At 45.8% G+C, this 16,872-nt stretch overlaps 1 protein-coding gene across 1 annotated transcript; it reads left to right on the forward strand.

Moving 5' to 3' along the window:
* Window positions 1–1,058: 1,058 nt before the first annotated feature.
* Iyd (iodotyrosine deiodinase) lies at window positions 1,059–15,339 on the forward strand. The gene is made up of 5 exons (XM_006978098.4): window positions 1,059–1,265; window positions 5,086–5,277; window positions 6,576–6,735; window positions 11,352–11,508; window positions 13,640–15,339. Exons 1-5 carry the CDS (start codon window positions 1,100–1,102, stop codon window positions 13,820–13,822), a joined length of 858 nt encoding a protein of 285 aa, XP_006978160.1. The 5' UTR covers window positions 1,059–1,099; the 3' UTR covers window positions 13,823–15,339.
* The last annotated feature ends 1,533 nt before the right edge of the window (window positions 15,340–16,872 follow it).

Below are 16,872 nucleotides of genomic sequence, written 5' to 3' on the forward strand. Positions count from 1 at the left end.
CCCCTCTGGGCAAATAGACGGGACTATTTATGGTCCATTTATCTTCTACTGGCCTTTGGCATGTTATGTGACCCACTTGTGCCTCATTCATTTGGGTGAAAATGGGGTAATAGAGGGATCTCTGTCAGGAGGTCTTTGTGAAGCATCTGTGATTTTAGTACGTGGAGTTTGTAGGAACCACATGGTAAGCTTTCAGTGAGTAACAGTTCTCTCTCTCTCCCTCTCTCTTTCCCCTCATCCCAGTTATAAGGACAATACAAGCCAGGAAGAACAAATCATTCTGGGATATGGGGCTTGGACTTTCCAACCTCTAGAACTGTGAGACACACGCTTTGTGATTTAAGTCACCCAATCAGTCATATTTTTGTTATGGCAGCCTGAACAGTAAAGACACAGGCAAAGTTTAAAAACTAAGACCAAAACAAAATCTAACAAACAAAAAACACCTTCAAGTTTAGAGATAGCCATTTTTAACTTTTTGCATCACTTTTTCCAGATTAAATTCTTTTCTCTAATGTAAAACATGAGCCTTTCTTCTCTGTTGCATATGTTGGCATGGGGTGCTGTTAAAAAAAATAATAGTACAACCTCAGGGCAGTGCCTCAAACATATGCAGTTGAAATGCACTTGGACAGCCTCGTTCTGGACACTTTCTTTCAGGACATCAGAATCTATATTTATAAATCCGTTCTTTTAAAAGTGAACTCTCTGGGCACTTCTGGCTTCAGGCAGATTGAAGACACTCTCAGAGAACAATTAAACAGGAGAAGGGCTAAGTGCCTTTTTAACCACTACCAGCAAGATCTAGCACATTACGGTGCTTAATGTATCCCATGGTGATTAACATCTGAGACTATATTGAGCAAGTGCACAATTTCTTTAAAAATGCATGGATTGGAGCAGGACCAAACTCACATGCGCGAGACTGTGACCTTTGCTCCTTTGCAAAGTCCTCTCGGAGCTTGAGAGTGTGTACTTTGCTCCTCTCCTGGCACACCTCCCTCTCCTTGCTTCCAATCCCAGCATTCCCTGCTTCCATCTCTGTTTGTATAAATGCCAGCGTGGGAGTGTGCCGACCTTCCGGGTCAGACTTCGGACCATGTTTCTCCTCACTCCAGTGTTGGTGGCGGTTGTCTGCATCTTGGTGGTATGGGTCTTTAAAAATGCCGATAGAGGCCTGGAGAGAGAGAAGGGGGCGGCTGGAGATCGCCCCTGGGTGGATGAAGACTTGAAAGACAGCACTGACCTCCTTCAAGTGGAAGAAGGTAACAACCCATTGCAGCACCAGGGCTTCACCCTGTGTGTGGCGTGTAAATTGATGCCAGGGCTACAGAAAGCAAGCCATGCAGTCAGACCTCACTCCTGCTGTGAAAGCAGAACGGGGTGTCACAAAGATGGGTCCTCTCTCAGGTCACTTGGTGGTACCAGCCCCTGCTCAGTCCAAAGCCATGGGGGCCTAGGTCTCTCCCAGCTCAGATCCTCCTCTGGTGAACACAGTCTCTCTCTGGAGTGGGGTGGGGGAATTGTATAGAGTGGCAGTGAGCCTGGCCAGCTTTTGATTGGGAATGTTGAAACTGAGAAAGTGGCATGTCTAGGGACTAGCTGCTTTTTCTTGTGCCAGGCCCTAGGGGTTAGAGACAAGAGCAGCCTTCGTGCTCAGTAAGATAAAAGTCCATCAGAGAACGAGATAACACCAGGCAAGTGGCAAACACTATGGAACTGTTTAGGGAAGGCCTAGGGGCCTGTTGGGGCTTTGGGAATGGACAACACTGACCAGGGGGGTGAACAGGGGTGACCAGCAGGGAAGAGGTATGTCAGAGGAGGATTGGGAAGCCCACACCTATGGTCTAATGCTTGGGAGAGATTCCAAGAAGATGGGAGGATAGGCAGGTGAGGGAGAGACATGCATCGTTGTGCAATGGTGTTACATCCTGAGAAGCCTGTGGCAAGTTAAGAATTCTGGGAATTGGAAATGCACTTGATACACCTAGCCTGCCAAACTCCACAGCTCAGCCAGCCACCAGTGAGCATGCTCAGAAAGTTTAGAGTGAGGCAAGCCATCTAATACAGCATCTACCTCACAATCAAACACTGAGTCTCACGAGGTTTGTCGAATGCTCCACTGAAAGTGAAGCACGGGATGGTTGGATGGTTGTGTTTTTTGTGACATTGTAAAGTTCAAAACTTCTAAGTCAGACAATGTAAAGAGGGAACCGTCTGGACCCATTTGGGAAGTCCTTCCTTTAACACAAATGCCTGCTTTAAGCTTTGGTGAAGAATGGTGGGATGGTGGGAAGGCCGTGGATGCCCAAGTTACAATAAAGAGCATTGGGTTCAGACTCTGCCATCAATGGATGAGGGAGGAGGATCCAGTTTAGGGGGTGATGTGAAGGTGTGCTGGATTTAAGACATTCGCGATGTTAGGTGAGAGATTCTAGCCAGTTTGAGGTGGCACTCAGAGATTGAAGAACTTACGACTTCACCAAGTGGGTCCTGTGGGAAAGAAGACTGAAGGCAGAACTCGGGAGACACCCAAAGATGAGAGGAATATGGCAGAGAGATGTACTGCCGAAAGATGCCATGAGCAAAGCGACTTGGGGACCACAGCACACTCTCACATAGCATAGTGGAGCCAGCTGGTGCCATGTCATAGGTGGAGCAGGCCACTTCATTTTCATGGTACTACAACGAGGTAGGCGTTACCGTTATCCCCCATCACGGGGGACTGAGGCTCTAGGAGGGTACCACCCACCTAGGCAGGTAGGCCTCTGGCAGTCTGTTTCCAGGATCCAGGTGTAGAGCTGTTTGCTGGGTAGTGCTCCCAGCAAAGGGGGCGTGAAAACAGAATTTCAGAGATTTTTTTTTCTCCTTCCAAGGCCGCATTCCTGGGAGCAGTCAGGAGTTCAAGAGCAGAGAGAAGAGGTACTGTTTGTTATTTAGAGGTCCCCAGCAAGCTCTCCACTGAGGTCTCTGCAGGAGTTTGCTGAGCTCCTAGGTTAGACCCCTGTGCTGTCTCGGTCCCCATTCCACCAACAGACTGGGGACCTTCTGCCCCAGAGGAGGCTGCAGGATGTGTGGCCCCACGGTGCACAGCCTGGGAGAGTCACCCAAGACAATCCCACCGCTTGTGATGAGGTCTCTTTGTTTGCCTTGGTCAGAGACAACAGCTAGCATTGGGAAACCTCACACAGCTCCTCGATTCACGGTGCAACGTCCGGAGAGCTACGCTGGACTTGGAGGCCAGCTGTGCTCCTGGGCTGCCTATAGCTTGGGCAAATATGACCGCTGGGTCTTAAGGGTTGGAAATGTCATTCGAACAATCAAGGGAGCATTCCACACATCTGCTCCTGGACAGCTTCCAAATCAACTTTACGTGGTTGGAAAGTGTTACTGTTGAGGAAGGTGTGTAGTATGAACTCCTGGCAAGGCTCAAGTTTGTTTAGAACTGATTGATAGCTAGGTATATTTGATGATTGCTAGCTAGGTATATGTGTGTGATGATTAATAGCTAGGTATTTGTGATGACTCCATCACAACTATTTCCTTCTGACTCAGTGGTTCTCAACCTTCCTAATGCTGTGACCCTTTAATATAGTTCCTCAGGTTTTGGTGAACCCCCAACCATAAAATTAAATTCATTACTGTAATTTTGCTACTGACTGTGTGTGCCTGTGAGTGTGTATGTGTACCTGTGTGTACACACACACACACACACACACACACACACACACACACACACACGCACACACACACACACACACGCACGCACATGTGCACACACAGGCATGTGCCTGCCATGTCATGCATGTATGTAAGTCAGAAGACAAACTGAGGAGTTGGTTCTCTCCTCCTACCATGCAGGCCCATGGGACTGAACCCTAAAGGCCTTTAGATACACTTTGTGGGCCTGCCTTTTGGTATTCTCTCCACTCTGTTTTTTTCCCACCCTACCGAAGCCACTATAACTCCGAAACTCATTTCTTTCTTTGCTTTTCTTCATGGTCCTAAATGAAGTGGCTCTGGTTTTTCTTGATCTTTCTTCTGTGTTTTTTGTCTTTTGCTCTTTGTCCTAGATGTTTTTTTTCTGACTAATCATCCACTTATCTTTTATTTAGGCAGTTTAATCTAAATCTATAATTTTTCAGAAGTTCTATTTTTCATCTCTGCTATGCCACTTTTATTCTTCCTTCAGAAATACTCTAGAGAGTTATATACATCTATCTCACTTCCTTCTCTAAGCATAGTGCCATAGCTGTTTGCTCTTTTGAGCCTGTGACTTCTTGGTGCTCTGGGACACATGACTTTAGTGTCAAACATTGACTTTACTAATTTTTGCTCAAGATATTCTATCTCTCCCGCCACTGTGTGCCGAATGGCATTGGTGAATTCCTGTGAATTTTTCCTAAAATTCTTTATATATTGTTGTTTGCTTCTGTTAGACAACTGTGTAACAGTTGTAAGAGGAAGGGCACACCAAAAACGTCACAGGCCCCTGAAAGATGACTTCTTTGCAATCCACACTTTCCCAAAGGATGTAACTGAGGGTCAGGGCTGATCCAGCTTCCAACTGTCTGTGCACTGTGAGCTTTGATTTTGGTTGTTCTTCATGCCCAAGGATCAGAAAATGGAAACCAGACCTGTAGGAATTGGCAGATCAAGCAGGAAAGACGCCTCTGCCCACACCTCTCTAGATGCACATTTTCCCTTTGTTTTTGGCTTGGGAATTTCTTATATGTTGTCAGCCTAATGCTTCAACAAAGACAAAAGCTACCTTCTTTGGTGACCCTAATGGGAGATTGTATCAAAATAACCTACTCTGCCACCTAACAGAGACTTCCATTTGTTATTTTTTTTTTGTAGGTAAAAATCTCCTTTACTTTGATTTATAACAGGTCTAGAATTTGAAGGATGGCCATGATCAGTGGTCAAAATTCTATAGATCTTTTTTTTTTTCTCCTTTTTAAAAACTCGGTTGATTGTTTTGCCATCATATAACCATGTAGACTTTTCTGGAACTTTATTCCCGAGTGACCTTATGTCTAGGGAGGTAGCCGGATTTGCTGGGCTTCTGTCTCTTCTCTGCAGATGCTGATGAATGGCAAGATTCTGAGGAGAGTGTGGAGCACATCCCGTTCTCTCACACCCGGTACCCAGAGCAGGAAATGAAGACGAGATCTCAGGAATTCTATGAACTCCTCAATAAGAGACGCTCGGTCAGGTTTATCAGCAGTGAGCCAGTCCCTATGGAAGTCATCGATAACGTCATCAAAGCAGCAGGTTGGTAATGTGCATGCCGAGGCTTGGAGGATGTCAGCTCCCCCGATGCTGTGACATCTTGGAAGAGCACTGAGGTCCAAACATGAGGACAGAGCAGGAGTGGTGTGTTCATTGATGAAGGCTTTCTCACTGTCAGTGACAGCCAGAAACATGTGGGTTTTCACTTGCCACATTTTGACTCTTCTTTACTTATTTATTTGTTTGTTTGTTTGGAAAACAGATGTGGCCACAGTTTAAAACTTCCGAAGTCAATACATTATATGAACTTTCGTTTAAAACTGAAAATCCTGCCGGGCGGTGGTGGCGCACGCCTTTAATCCCAGCACTCAGGAGGCAGAGGCAGGCGGATCTCTGTGAGTTCGAGGCCAGGCTGGTATTATAACATCGCAGGAGAAACATCTCTCTCCTCATTGAAACAGGCCCCTCCCTCCACACACAAGTCACATTTGTATGTTTATCTTCCAGGAAACAAACTTCGGGACATTCTAGTGCAGTGATTGGCTGAGCTAGCAACATAGCGCAGTTTCCTTCTGGGGATTTCTAAAGGAAACCGAAGCAAGATAAATTCACTTTAAATGTAAATTCACGTCTCCACTGAGGGAGAAAACTAAGAACTATGATGCTGCACACTCTTCTGTGACTGGCTTTGCTGATGTCTCCTCCCATCTAAGCCACATTTAAGTTCTCGGGGGCCGCTTGTTACATATCCACTGGGATCCGTCTCTAATCCAAAAGGCATCAAGAATATTTTGTTTCTGCCAAGAATACAAATGTCATAGATAGTTGTATCCTTTACCTAAGTGGCAACAATCATTAACCTCTACCCAGTGTGTGTGTGTGTGTGTGTGTGTGTGTGTTTAAATTAAGATAAATTTCTCTTCTCCTCTTCCTCTGCCTGCTCTTCTTCCTCCTTCCATAGCAGTGGTTCTCAACCTTCCTAATGCTGTGACCCTTTAATACAGTTCCTCATGTTGTGGTGACCCCCAACCATAAAATCATTTTCATTGCTATTCATAACTGCAATTTTGCTAGTTATGAATCATAATGTAGATAGATACCTGACATGCAGGATATCTGATATGTGACCACCCCCCCCCCCAACCCACAGGTTCATAATCACTGTTCTACAGCTTTTTGACACAAGGTCTTACTTGAACTTGTGATCTTCCTGCCTCAGCCTCCCAAGTGCTGGATGGGATTACAGGCCCACATCACAACACTGCGATTGTATTTCCTCTTAATGAACAGTTTTCCACTTCTTTTCAGTCTTACGTTGATTTTAATTTAATGGGCAATAGGAACCGCTCCAAGTGGGGCCCACACTGAGCCCTGGACCTTTGTGGTGGTGAAGGACCCGGACGTGAAGCACAAGATCCGAGAGATCATCGAGGAGGAGGAAGAGATAAATTACATGAAGAGGATGGGAGAGCGATGGGTGACGGACCTGAAGAAACTGAGGTACAGAATTGGTGTAACTAGGGATGCTTGGTTTGACAGAGTATAGAATTACCACTGTGGGACCTGGGTTTGTGGGGTTTAAATTATTTTTATTAATTATCTTATTTTGATGATGTATTAACTTTATGTTAATATGGCTCAGTGTGGCATTTGAGTACATGCATACAGCCTGCATGTTGCATGTATTGTTTCTTCCTTTTATTTTAAAATGGTTATGCAAAGCCAGACGTGGCCTCTGCAAAGGCTCTGACCCAAATAATTGTTTCTCTTCATTATTTTAAAATGGTTAAAGATTTATTTTATATTTTAAAATTATGATTATGTGTGTGTATGTGTGGGGGGGTATATATGTGTAGGTTCTCACAGAAGTCAGAGGTATAGGATCCCCTGGAGCTGCAGTTACAGGAGCTTCAAAGCTACCTGATGTGGCTGCTGGAACATGAACTTGGGTCCCCTGGATTAGCAGAAAGAGCTCTTAACTGTTCAGCCATTTCTCTAGCCCAGAAATCCCTTCTTCGCTGAAACTTAACAATTACTTCACTTTCCACTCGTCTGGAACATAAGATTGCGACATGCTTTTTAAGATCTTGAAGGAAGAAAACCGCGTTTTGCTTTAAGGGCAAGCTTAATAGATCTGTGCCATCAAGTAGACGTTAGGGCTGTGGGTTCCTCCCCGTAAAAGAAAACGGAGTGGAAATCAGGGTGACAGGGGACAAGGTGGTGGGTACTGACCCTCACCTCTCAGAAGGCCCTAAAGGAGGCAAGCCCAAGTGCTCAGCTCCTGGAGTGCAGAGAGACCTGGTACATCTGTCTCCCCGAGGTGGGCCTACTGTGACAAGTTCTATCACCCGATACCCCAGTGACAGGGGACTGAGGAGAATGGGGGGACCACAAGCTTGGAGACGGGGTGGGACTTCTAGCCCAGGAATGAGAGCAAGAACAAGGAGACAGAGATCTCTTGGCCCCTGCTATCATCTCGAGAGGACAGTTTTCTCTATGATGTTTATACTGTATCGGAACAGATGTATTTTCTCTATGATGTTTATACTGTATCGGAACAGGTGTATTATGGAGTGCATACCTTCATACCATGCTCCCAGATAAGTGTGGGGTAATAACAACGAACCTCTAACTCTTATTGTGTATTCACGGGAAGAAATGGATGAGTAAAAGTCATTTTGAGCTCCTCTGCATTGGGTGAAATACTAGACTAGCTGGACACGGTACCTTCAGGAGTCGTCGCCGCTCTTGCTTCCCGTCACAGAGGCAGAATTATTCTCTCATCTGTGCCCATTGTTCTCACACACATCTTCCATATATCTAGAATAGCTACCACTCAGCACTTTATTAGTTTACTTTTCTTCTCATTTTATAGACATTTTTGTTAATAGATTCATAATACCAATCAAATACCTTTTCAGAATACATACAATTAAGTTATAGAGTTGCTTCACCAACAATAAATATATAGAGACACACATGCACAGACATACACTCACACAGACACATACACACACACATATCATTTAAATAATAATATAAACAACGTTCTTAAAAAAGCTAGGAATGGCTGAGTACACCTGCCACTCCAGTGTTATGTGAGGTGGAAGGCAGAGACAGGAGGATGACTGAGACTTGTTGGCTGCCAACCCAGTTCTAGCTTCAGTGAGAGATACTGTCTCTGGGGAATAAGATGGGGGGCAATAGAGCAGGTGGCTTGATATCCCCCTCTTATCACCACATGTGTACATGGGCATGTGACCAGTACACACCTCATACACGTGCATATACCACATACATATGTGCCACAGGGGCGCACACACACACACACACACACTGAACAGCAAATGGACAATGTATCCAGTCATCCTTTTCAGCTGCCTTTGAAGCCCATAGCTGGTATTTTCAGTATGTATTGTGGGTCCAACTTACCTTTCAAACTTGACCATTCCAGGCTTGGGGTCTTCTACCCAGACCTGAAAATGCCAACTCTCCTTTCAGGAGTTCTTGCACTTGACAGCTTTTTACAGGCTCTTACACATCTTAATGAATCAGTATAAAGTTGAATTAACCGAGACTAAATAGTTGATAAGGTATGCTTAGGCAAAGTAAATACAAAAATATTTTTGAATGATCCAATTATTGCCTTAGGATATAGACAAGCTGCTTAATCATCTTCAAATCTTTTTAAAATTTGTATTATTTATCTTTACTACTCTATAATTATTTTATACACTTTTGAAATTTAAACAGGTCTGGAGAAAGGACACATATACAGACACACACATACACACACACACACACACACGTATCATTTAAATAATAATATAAACAATGTTCTTTAAAAAAAGCTAGGAATGGCTGAGTACACCTGCCACTCCAGTGTTATGTGAAGTGGAGGGCAGAGACAGGAGGATGACTGAGACTTGTTGGCTGCCAACCCAGTTCTAGCTTGCTGCTCTTACAGAGGACCTGAGTTTGGTCCTCAGCACCCACACGGCAGCTCACAGTGTCTGTAACTCTGGTCCCAAGGGATCCAGTGTCCTCTTTCAGCTTCTCTGGGCCCTAGGTCAGGTATGCACATGGTATGCATACATACATGCACTCATATCCACAGAATAAAAATAAATACTTTTAAAGTTAAATTTAATCATTATAAATATGATCAGAATCTTAAATCATGAAAATATCAAAAACATAGTACCATTTACATAGCTGAATGCAGCTTGGGGCACAGACACAACCTCTTGGCAGCATTCAACTCCCTCTGTGCACACAGAGGACAACTGCTGGGTCTGCTCATGGCCTGAGGGCAGCATGTGTCATCGGTGACTGCTGAATGCCAGAAATCTGAGAGTCCAGACAGTGATTAGAAGGGATCCTCTTATGTCGGCAGTTCTGTGATTTCAAAGCGTGACTCTTGTGTTAGTAAAAGCCACTTTCCGATATTAACCTCCTTCACCCCCACCATGACCATGGAAGATGGGAGCCCAGGAGCAGGCTTTACACACCACACGAGGAAGCAGCAGTGAGAATGTAGCCAGCTCCCCTGGCTCCAGAGTTGACCTAACCGATTCACTTTCTCCCTCTTTGTGAGGTGGGGAAAGTACTAACGAATGGGGCTAAGCTGGCTGAATGGGGGAGAAGATCCTTGAAAGCGATGGCTTGAGGTCAGCAGAGGAATATACATATCTCGTGTGTCTTCAGTCGGTGAAGCCTAGCTAGGCTAAACCATAAAGTGAACAGTAACCACCTCTTGATAATTAGTTACATGTACTATCCCCTGGGGAAATGGAAGCGGTTTAGACTAGATGGTTCTAAGGGCCTATAGCTCTCCTTTCAGTTTCTGTTCTAGAAGGAAGTTTCAGCACAGATGTAGGGGGCAGGGTAATGAAATCCAGGAAGATACATTTGGAGTTGGAAAACAAAGTTTTCAAGCTATCATTGATAGGCACATGAATGGCCACCGGCTCCCTCAGAAGCCACTATCTCTTCCCACAGCTAGGGTCCCTTCCTGCCCTGACATCTGTCAGTTCCAGTTGTCACCGTTGCTGTCTCCTCCACTCCTGGTTCTGTAACCCTTACCTCCTCGGTCAGTCCTCCCCAGCCTGGCCTTCCATTGACTACCCTCCTGCCTGGGCCACGGCCACGGCCAAGCCTATGGTTCCCCTCCCTCTAGGCTGACTTCGTCGTTGGTATTTCAAATGTCACTCTTGGTGATATCATTCTCACTCACACAACCCACATTTCTGAAGTGGATCTGATCACATGATGCTTCTGCTCAGCAGCATGGGGTAAACCCCCCATCACCTACCAAATGAGGGCCAGGACCCTGCAGAATCTGCGTGTACACACCAGCCCACCCATGTCCTGGCATGCCCTCTGTCCTGCAGGTTTCAGGAAGATTCCTGGCCTGCCAGACATCCTCTTTCCTTACTGGCTGTATGCATCCATTCATTCTTCCTGAAGCCCTTTCTCCAAATCTCCTTCCTCATCTTCATGGACCAACTGAAGTCCTTTTTTGTGGCTTCCAATGTTCTTTTCAGCATCAACACTTTGTTTTCAGACTGTTCCAACACGCTTATTATCTAATTCTTTTTTGTTGTTGGTTTGTTTGTTTGTTTGTTTTTTGAGACAGGGTTTCTCTGCTTAGTTTTGATGCCTGTTCTAGATCTTGATCTATAGACCAGGCTGGCCTCGAACTCACAGAGATCCTTCTGGTTCTGCCTCTCGAGTGAGTGCTGGGATTAAAGGCGTGCGTCACCACCGCCTGGCCTATCTAATTCTTTAGTAGCGCTCAGCAAGTTTCACTCTGCTGAGGATCAGCTTGGTGATCTGAGGCTATAGGAGCTTTGTCTCTTTCAACATTTTGCATGTTTTGCCATGCTGGGCAACACTAATATATGTTTATCAACTTCATTCGCCTTATAAAAAAAAGATATATGTGGCAAAAACAATTAAAAATCCAGTCTTTTTCAGTTTAAATAGAAAAGACAAGTAAATGTGGATTTAGCAATTGTAGATAAGCTAAGGTAGTTTTTAAAAAGGGAGGGGGAAAAAGCCAAAAATTCAGAGGAAATACTCTCCCGGGTATTCTCTCTCCTCCATCCCTCCAGAACCAACTGGATTAAGGAGTACCTGGACACCGCCCCGGTGCTGATTCTCGTCTTCAAACAAGTCCACGGTTTTGCTGCAAATGGGAAGAAAAAGGTCCACTACTACAATGAGATCAGCGTGTCCATTGCCTGTGGCATCCTGCTGGCCGCACTCCAGGTATGTCAGCCACCTGCAGGCCCGAGGAAGACAAGGAAGACGCGGACCAAGAGTGGCATTAGCACAGTGGTTCTCAACCTTCCCAACACGGCGACCCTTTAACATAGTTCCTCATGGTGTACTGACCCCCAACCATAAAATTATTTTTGTTGCTACTTCATAACTGTAATTTTGCTACTATTATGAATCATAATGCAAATATCAGTGTTTTTCAATGGTTGGGAGGGATCACAACCCACAGGTTGAGAACCACTGCTTTTGTTCGATGTTTCCAATTAGGGGTCCTTTGAGAATTGTTCATCTAAAGCTGAGTTCCTAGGAAAGGTAACTGATTGACAAACGCTAGAAACCTGGGTTGGTGGGTATCAGGGTTCTCCCTGGAAATTTACTTGTAGTATCTCAGGGTCGGAAAAGCTGTTGTGTTTGCTGTCTTCCATAGATAGCATGCATCTTGGGGGTTGGAGCAGTCATACGAGAAGAAAGCCAGAGTCCGAAAGTCTCAGAGATTCACTCCCCTCAAATACGTACTGCCCCTTTTCTAGGCTGGTGGGATGATGAAACAGCCACCAGACTCTTCTTTCCTTCCTGGAGAGGTTTACTGTGCTCTGTTGCATCAGAAAGAGGGCCATGTGCTTCCGAACTTCTTTTCTGCAGAGGCACCAGAGCAATGCAAGTGTGAAATGGAGCAGAGCTGAGTTCTGCCTCTTAGGCCCTGTGCCGTCTTTGGGAAACACAGGATTAGACAGCTCATAAACAGTTCATCTGATGGAGACTTGGGATTCAGGGGAGGGATGACGGAGAGATGCTAAACATACAAATTAATGCAACACAAAATATTGTAGGAGAGAATGGCCCTGCTTTGAAGGAAGGGTCAATTCCATATATGTGTGTAGATGAGGTTCCTCGTCATGTCCAAGAAAGACGTGGCTTATGTCTAACACCTTACAACGTATGGCTGTCGCTGCTTCTCAAACCATCCTGGAGAGCCCGGCTATCGCTTTCCCTCATGACACTCTAGGCAGGTAAATGAAGGTGTCTTGGGCCAGTGTCAGACCATAGGGCACTGCAGTGGATTTAGGCTTTAGGAGAAGCACAGGGAGCCTGGTGTCAGCCCCCTTCCCACAGTGCCCTTGGCCTCTGAAAAGGGCTGGCCAGACGAGCTTTCCATTTGAGCCTGTTACCTTCTGGTTTCCGAGAATTCCAAGGTAGTTTATGACTGAGAGCAGAGAGAGACTGTTCCTGGAACCTGATCCCCAGCACAGCCACTCGATGGGGTGGGGTGGCCACGCATGAAGCCAGGGACAGCTCCCGGCCTTCCCCCTGGCTGAGGCTTCAAAGCGGCCGGGTGACTGGGAAAGCATGGGTATGAGGAGGATCAGCTGGGGAGGGGGCTAGAGAGCACTGTATGTTTGTACAGATGTGTGTGTCTCTGATTCGCCAGCATCTGTCACCATGCCTTGGTTTTGATTATTTTAGGGGTTCTGTGAGGTTGAGCCCAGGCCCTCATGCTCGCAAGGCACGTTCTTCAGTGATGGGGTGATCTCCCTAGGCATTACATGCTTTTTATGGATGAAGCTATGCGTTGATGTGTATAAGGCCTCGGGAGAGTCCATAGTAATTCACTCCAGAGTCTTATACATATACGGGTTCAGATGTTAACTATCATGACTATTAATAACAAATTATAGTCAGATGGGTAACTGGAATTCCGAAAAGAACATCTGTCAGGAAAATTATAGTGGACTTAGGCCGTGGACTGTTGGACTGCCATTGCTCTTACGGTCAGATACAAGGTACAGACCAGATCCTAGCTTATCTTCATCATTCTGTAAGGATAGTTCCCTTCTTCAAGATTGTTTCCATAAAATAACCGTTCCTATTGCCCAAGCATCACGAGAAAATAAAATGTTATTCTTCCAGATGTTTCCTGAGGCTTGTCTAGAGAGGCAGCAGGTGGAGGAACACTGGCAAGGTTCACCATGCTTTACCTAAGCTGGTAGCCGCTTTGCCACCCAACTTCAGCGACCAAGGAAATGAGCAGGAATAGAAAAGACGAGAATGGCCCCAGGCTGGAGAAAGAGCTGGGGTGTTGCCCGACATTAAAATGCTAGCTTGTTCTCTCTCGTTTCAGAACGCGGGGCTGGTGACCGTCACTACCACCCCCCTAAACTGTGGCCCGCGTCTGAGGGTGCTCCTGGGCCGCCCCTCACATGAGAAGCTGCTGGTGCTGCTTCCTGTGGGGTACCCCAGCAGAGAGGCCACCGTGCCTGACCTCAGGAGGAAAGCTCTGGACCAGATCATGGTGACAGTATAATCAGCCACCCTCTGTTGGGATGACGCTCGCTTCTCTCCTCCTGGGGCTGCTGGCTTCGCTCGCTTTCTGAGTCAGGTCTCCTTTGCAAACCGGTGCACAGGGAAGACGCTTCTCATGGCATATCTTTCTGCACTCTCTAGAACTTTCCATCCAGTAAGTACTGTTTTTGTTGAGCTGTTTTAGTGAACATGTGGGGCAAGAGGTCAAGAAGCATGCACGCCTTAACTCCTTTACAAGATTATAGGTGATTTTTTTTTTCATTTACTTAAAAAAATTAATATAGAGAAGTCACACTAGATAATTTACTATAGTTCCACAAGTTACCTCTACAATGGTTTTTAGTTTAAATGTTGACTAATCAAGTGGTCCTTCGGTCCTCTGCTTTCTGATGGCTTTGAGACTGTGAATGGAGGTCTGTTCTGCCACTGGACTTCATGGAGACTCTGCTAATCTTGAATGAATAACCATTAAAGTCCCTAAATTATGGTACTCACAGAACCAGGGAGGGATGTCTGTATGCCATGATCTAGCTGGCAGTTATCTGAACATGATGAGTGAGCTGCATGTGTCAGAGCTGGCTTATACTAGCACCTAGGACCTGGTGGTTGAATACTCTGGAATTATAAAACAAATTATTTAACCAGTTGTGGCTTAAAATTGTCCATGGTGAAAGTGTTTACACAAAAGGAGTTGGCAACCACCACCGAGCAGTCTCAGCTTTTCAGAGACACTACTTGCCTCACACAGCAGCTCCTGCCTACTTGCTCTCATGAAACACACTTATCTGTTCTTCAGGTAAAAGCAATACTCTTTGGGACTTCCCTGGTCCCAGGTATCCAGCTGGACTTACTAGAGCTAGTCAGTTACCCCTCCACAGCCACCGGCCCTCCCAGGGGCCTGATGTACATGTCTTTATATTTTTGTCTGGGCAGTTCTCCATCCAGCTGGTCTATCTCCGCTTTGTGTCTCTGCCACAGCATCTTCCTCCTCCTCCTCCTCCTCCTCCTCCTCCTCCTCCTCCTCCTCCTCCTCCTCTTCCTCCTCCTCCTTGTCCTCCTCCTACTTCTCCTCCTCCTCCCCCCTGTTTGCCTCTTCTTTTGGTCCTTTTCTTCCTGCTGTTCCTCCTTTTCTTCTTTGCACCTCAGCTGGATCATTGATGAGAGAAAGCTGGTGCCCCTCATGTCAGGGAGAAGGATGGACTTTCTTTGCTCTGAAATAGAATCAGACTTATAGGAGCCAACACCTTCAGCCTTGAGGTCCTTTGAAGTCACATCTAGAAGTTCCCAACATCTTCACATATCTTCAGTTTTCTCTACATGTACTTCCCCTCCCCTCACTTGAGACAAGTATGTGTCCCTGGGGCTTTGCTGAAATGAGGTTTCTTTTAATGCTACTGTAGTATTAGTAGATTCTCGTGGGTGGGAATGGGAAGCAATTGCTATGCATCTTATTGTTGTATTGGACAAAGTTTCTCTGAGTTCCAAATATCAGAATAATAAACATACTTTGTTGTCACAGTGTAAATAAGTGCACATCCACACACACGCCACCTTTTTCTAAGGTCTGGAAATGAAGCTCAAAGGTTTCTTTGGTGCTGTTTCCATCTGTTCTACTGAGTAAAACTGAGGTGCAAAAAGGACCTTGTCCCCTTTATAGGGTCCCTCCTATCCCCCACACAGGGGAGCTGGGCATGAGATGGGGAGGGAAGAGGGTCCCCAGTGTGACTGTTCAAGTACACAGCCACCAGAGAGGATGAAGGAAGTCAAGGTTCCACAGGAGTGGGATGAGGGGGGTCCTCAAGCAGACAGCATCACAGGGAGTCAGCTGGTCATTTTTCCTATCATTGTCCCTAAAGATACATGACCCTGGTTTCTCATGTTCAACAAAAGCATAGAGATATAGCTCTGGGAAGGGCTTTGGCAGATGTCTTTTGGGGAATTCGGGACATAGTGATGGTGGTGGTGATGGATGGTGGTGATTGTGGTGGTGGTGATGGGTGGTGGTGGTGGTGGTGGTGGTGATGGTGGTGGTGGTGGTGGTGGTGGTGGTGGTGGTGGTGGTGGTGGTAGTGATGGATGGTGGTGGTGGTGATGATGATGGTGGTGGTGATGGTGGTAGTTACTAGCTAGGGAGCTCTGTGGTTTGGGTGTTGATAGAAGGTACATGTGTAACACATGACAAAGTACACATGGACAAAGCACCACATATACAACTTCCTGCAAAGACAAAGAAGGAGGATGTGGTACTTACACATGGGAAAAGTGGGATAGAGCAAACCTCGCTACCGTCTTCCAAGGATAGGCAGACCACGTACGTTGTTTTGGTTAAATTTCCATCTCAGGAGTGCTGAGGACAATCTTTCCTGTTTCTTATTTGTTCCTCCTTCTTGGAGGAAAAGTGCTTTCTCTGATGAGTGAAATTGGGGGAAAATGGATATTGCACATGCCCCAACACCAACATGTACTCCATCTTCAGCCACACGGACAAAGAGGGATGATTGATCATCAGAGAGATGCTTCACCAACTGATGTCTCCAAAGAGCTGAGTTCTTGAAGAGCATTCAAATAAACTGTTTTTAAAGTATTTTAAGTTTTTTAAGGAGTACTTCTAACTGGAAGAAATAGGGTTATCTGTGGATATTTTGCCTGAGAGGGACAAGAAATATAGTGGCAATTTTCCAGCTACCTACAGAGTATTCACTTATTATTTGGGTGAAATAGAATTATGAAATATAATATTGCCAATCTGCACAGAAGTACAAACAGTGAGATATTAGAACCAAAGTGGCACCAGCTCTGCCTCCATGGTGTCCCCACCTCCCCCACTAAAACAAAGCAGAGTGAAGAGAGCAGCCAACACCCTTCTGGGTGGTCTCAGCTGGTGTGGAGAACGTGCTGGGGAGACTCAGGAGGGGACTCGGGAGGGAACAGTGTCCAAGCAGCTGGGCGGCCAAGTCAAACAGAGTGGTGCTGATGGAATGTGAAATGCTCTAATCCCATTCTGGAGCGTTCCTAAAAAGGCACATGCAGGGGGCTGGCATGTGTTGTGAG

The sequence above is a fragment of the Peromyscus maniculatus genome, chromosome 16 (assembly GCF_049852395.1).
Source record: "Peromyscus maniculatus bairdii isolate BWxNUB_F1_BW_parent chromosome 16, HU_Pman_BW_mat_3.1, whole genome shotgun sequence".
NCBI classification, from domain to species: Eukaryota; Metazoa; Chordata; class Mammalia; order Rodentia; family Cricetidae; genus Peromyscus; species Peromyscus maniculatus.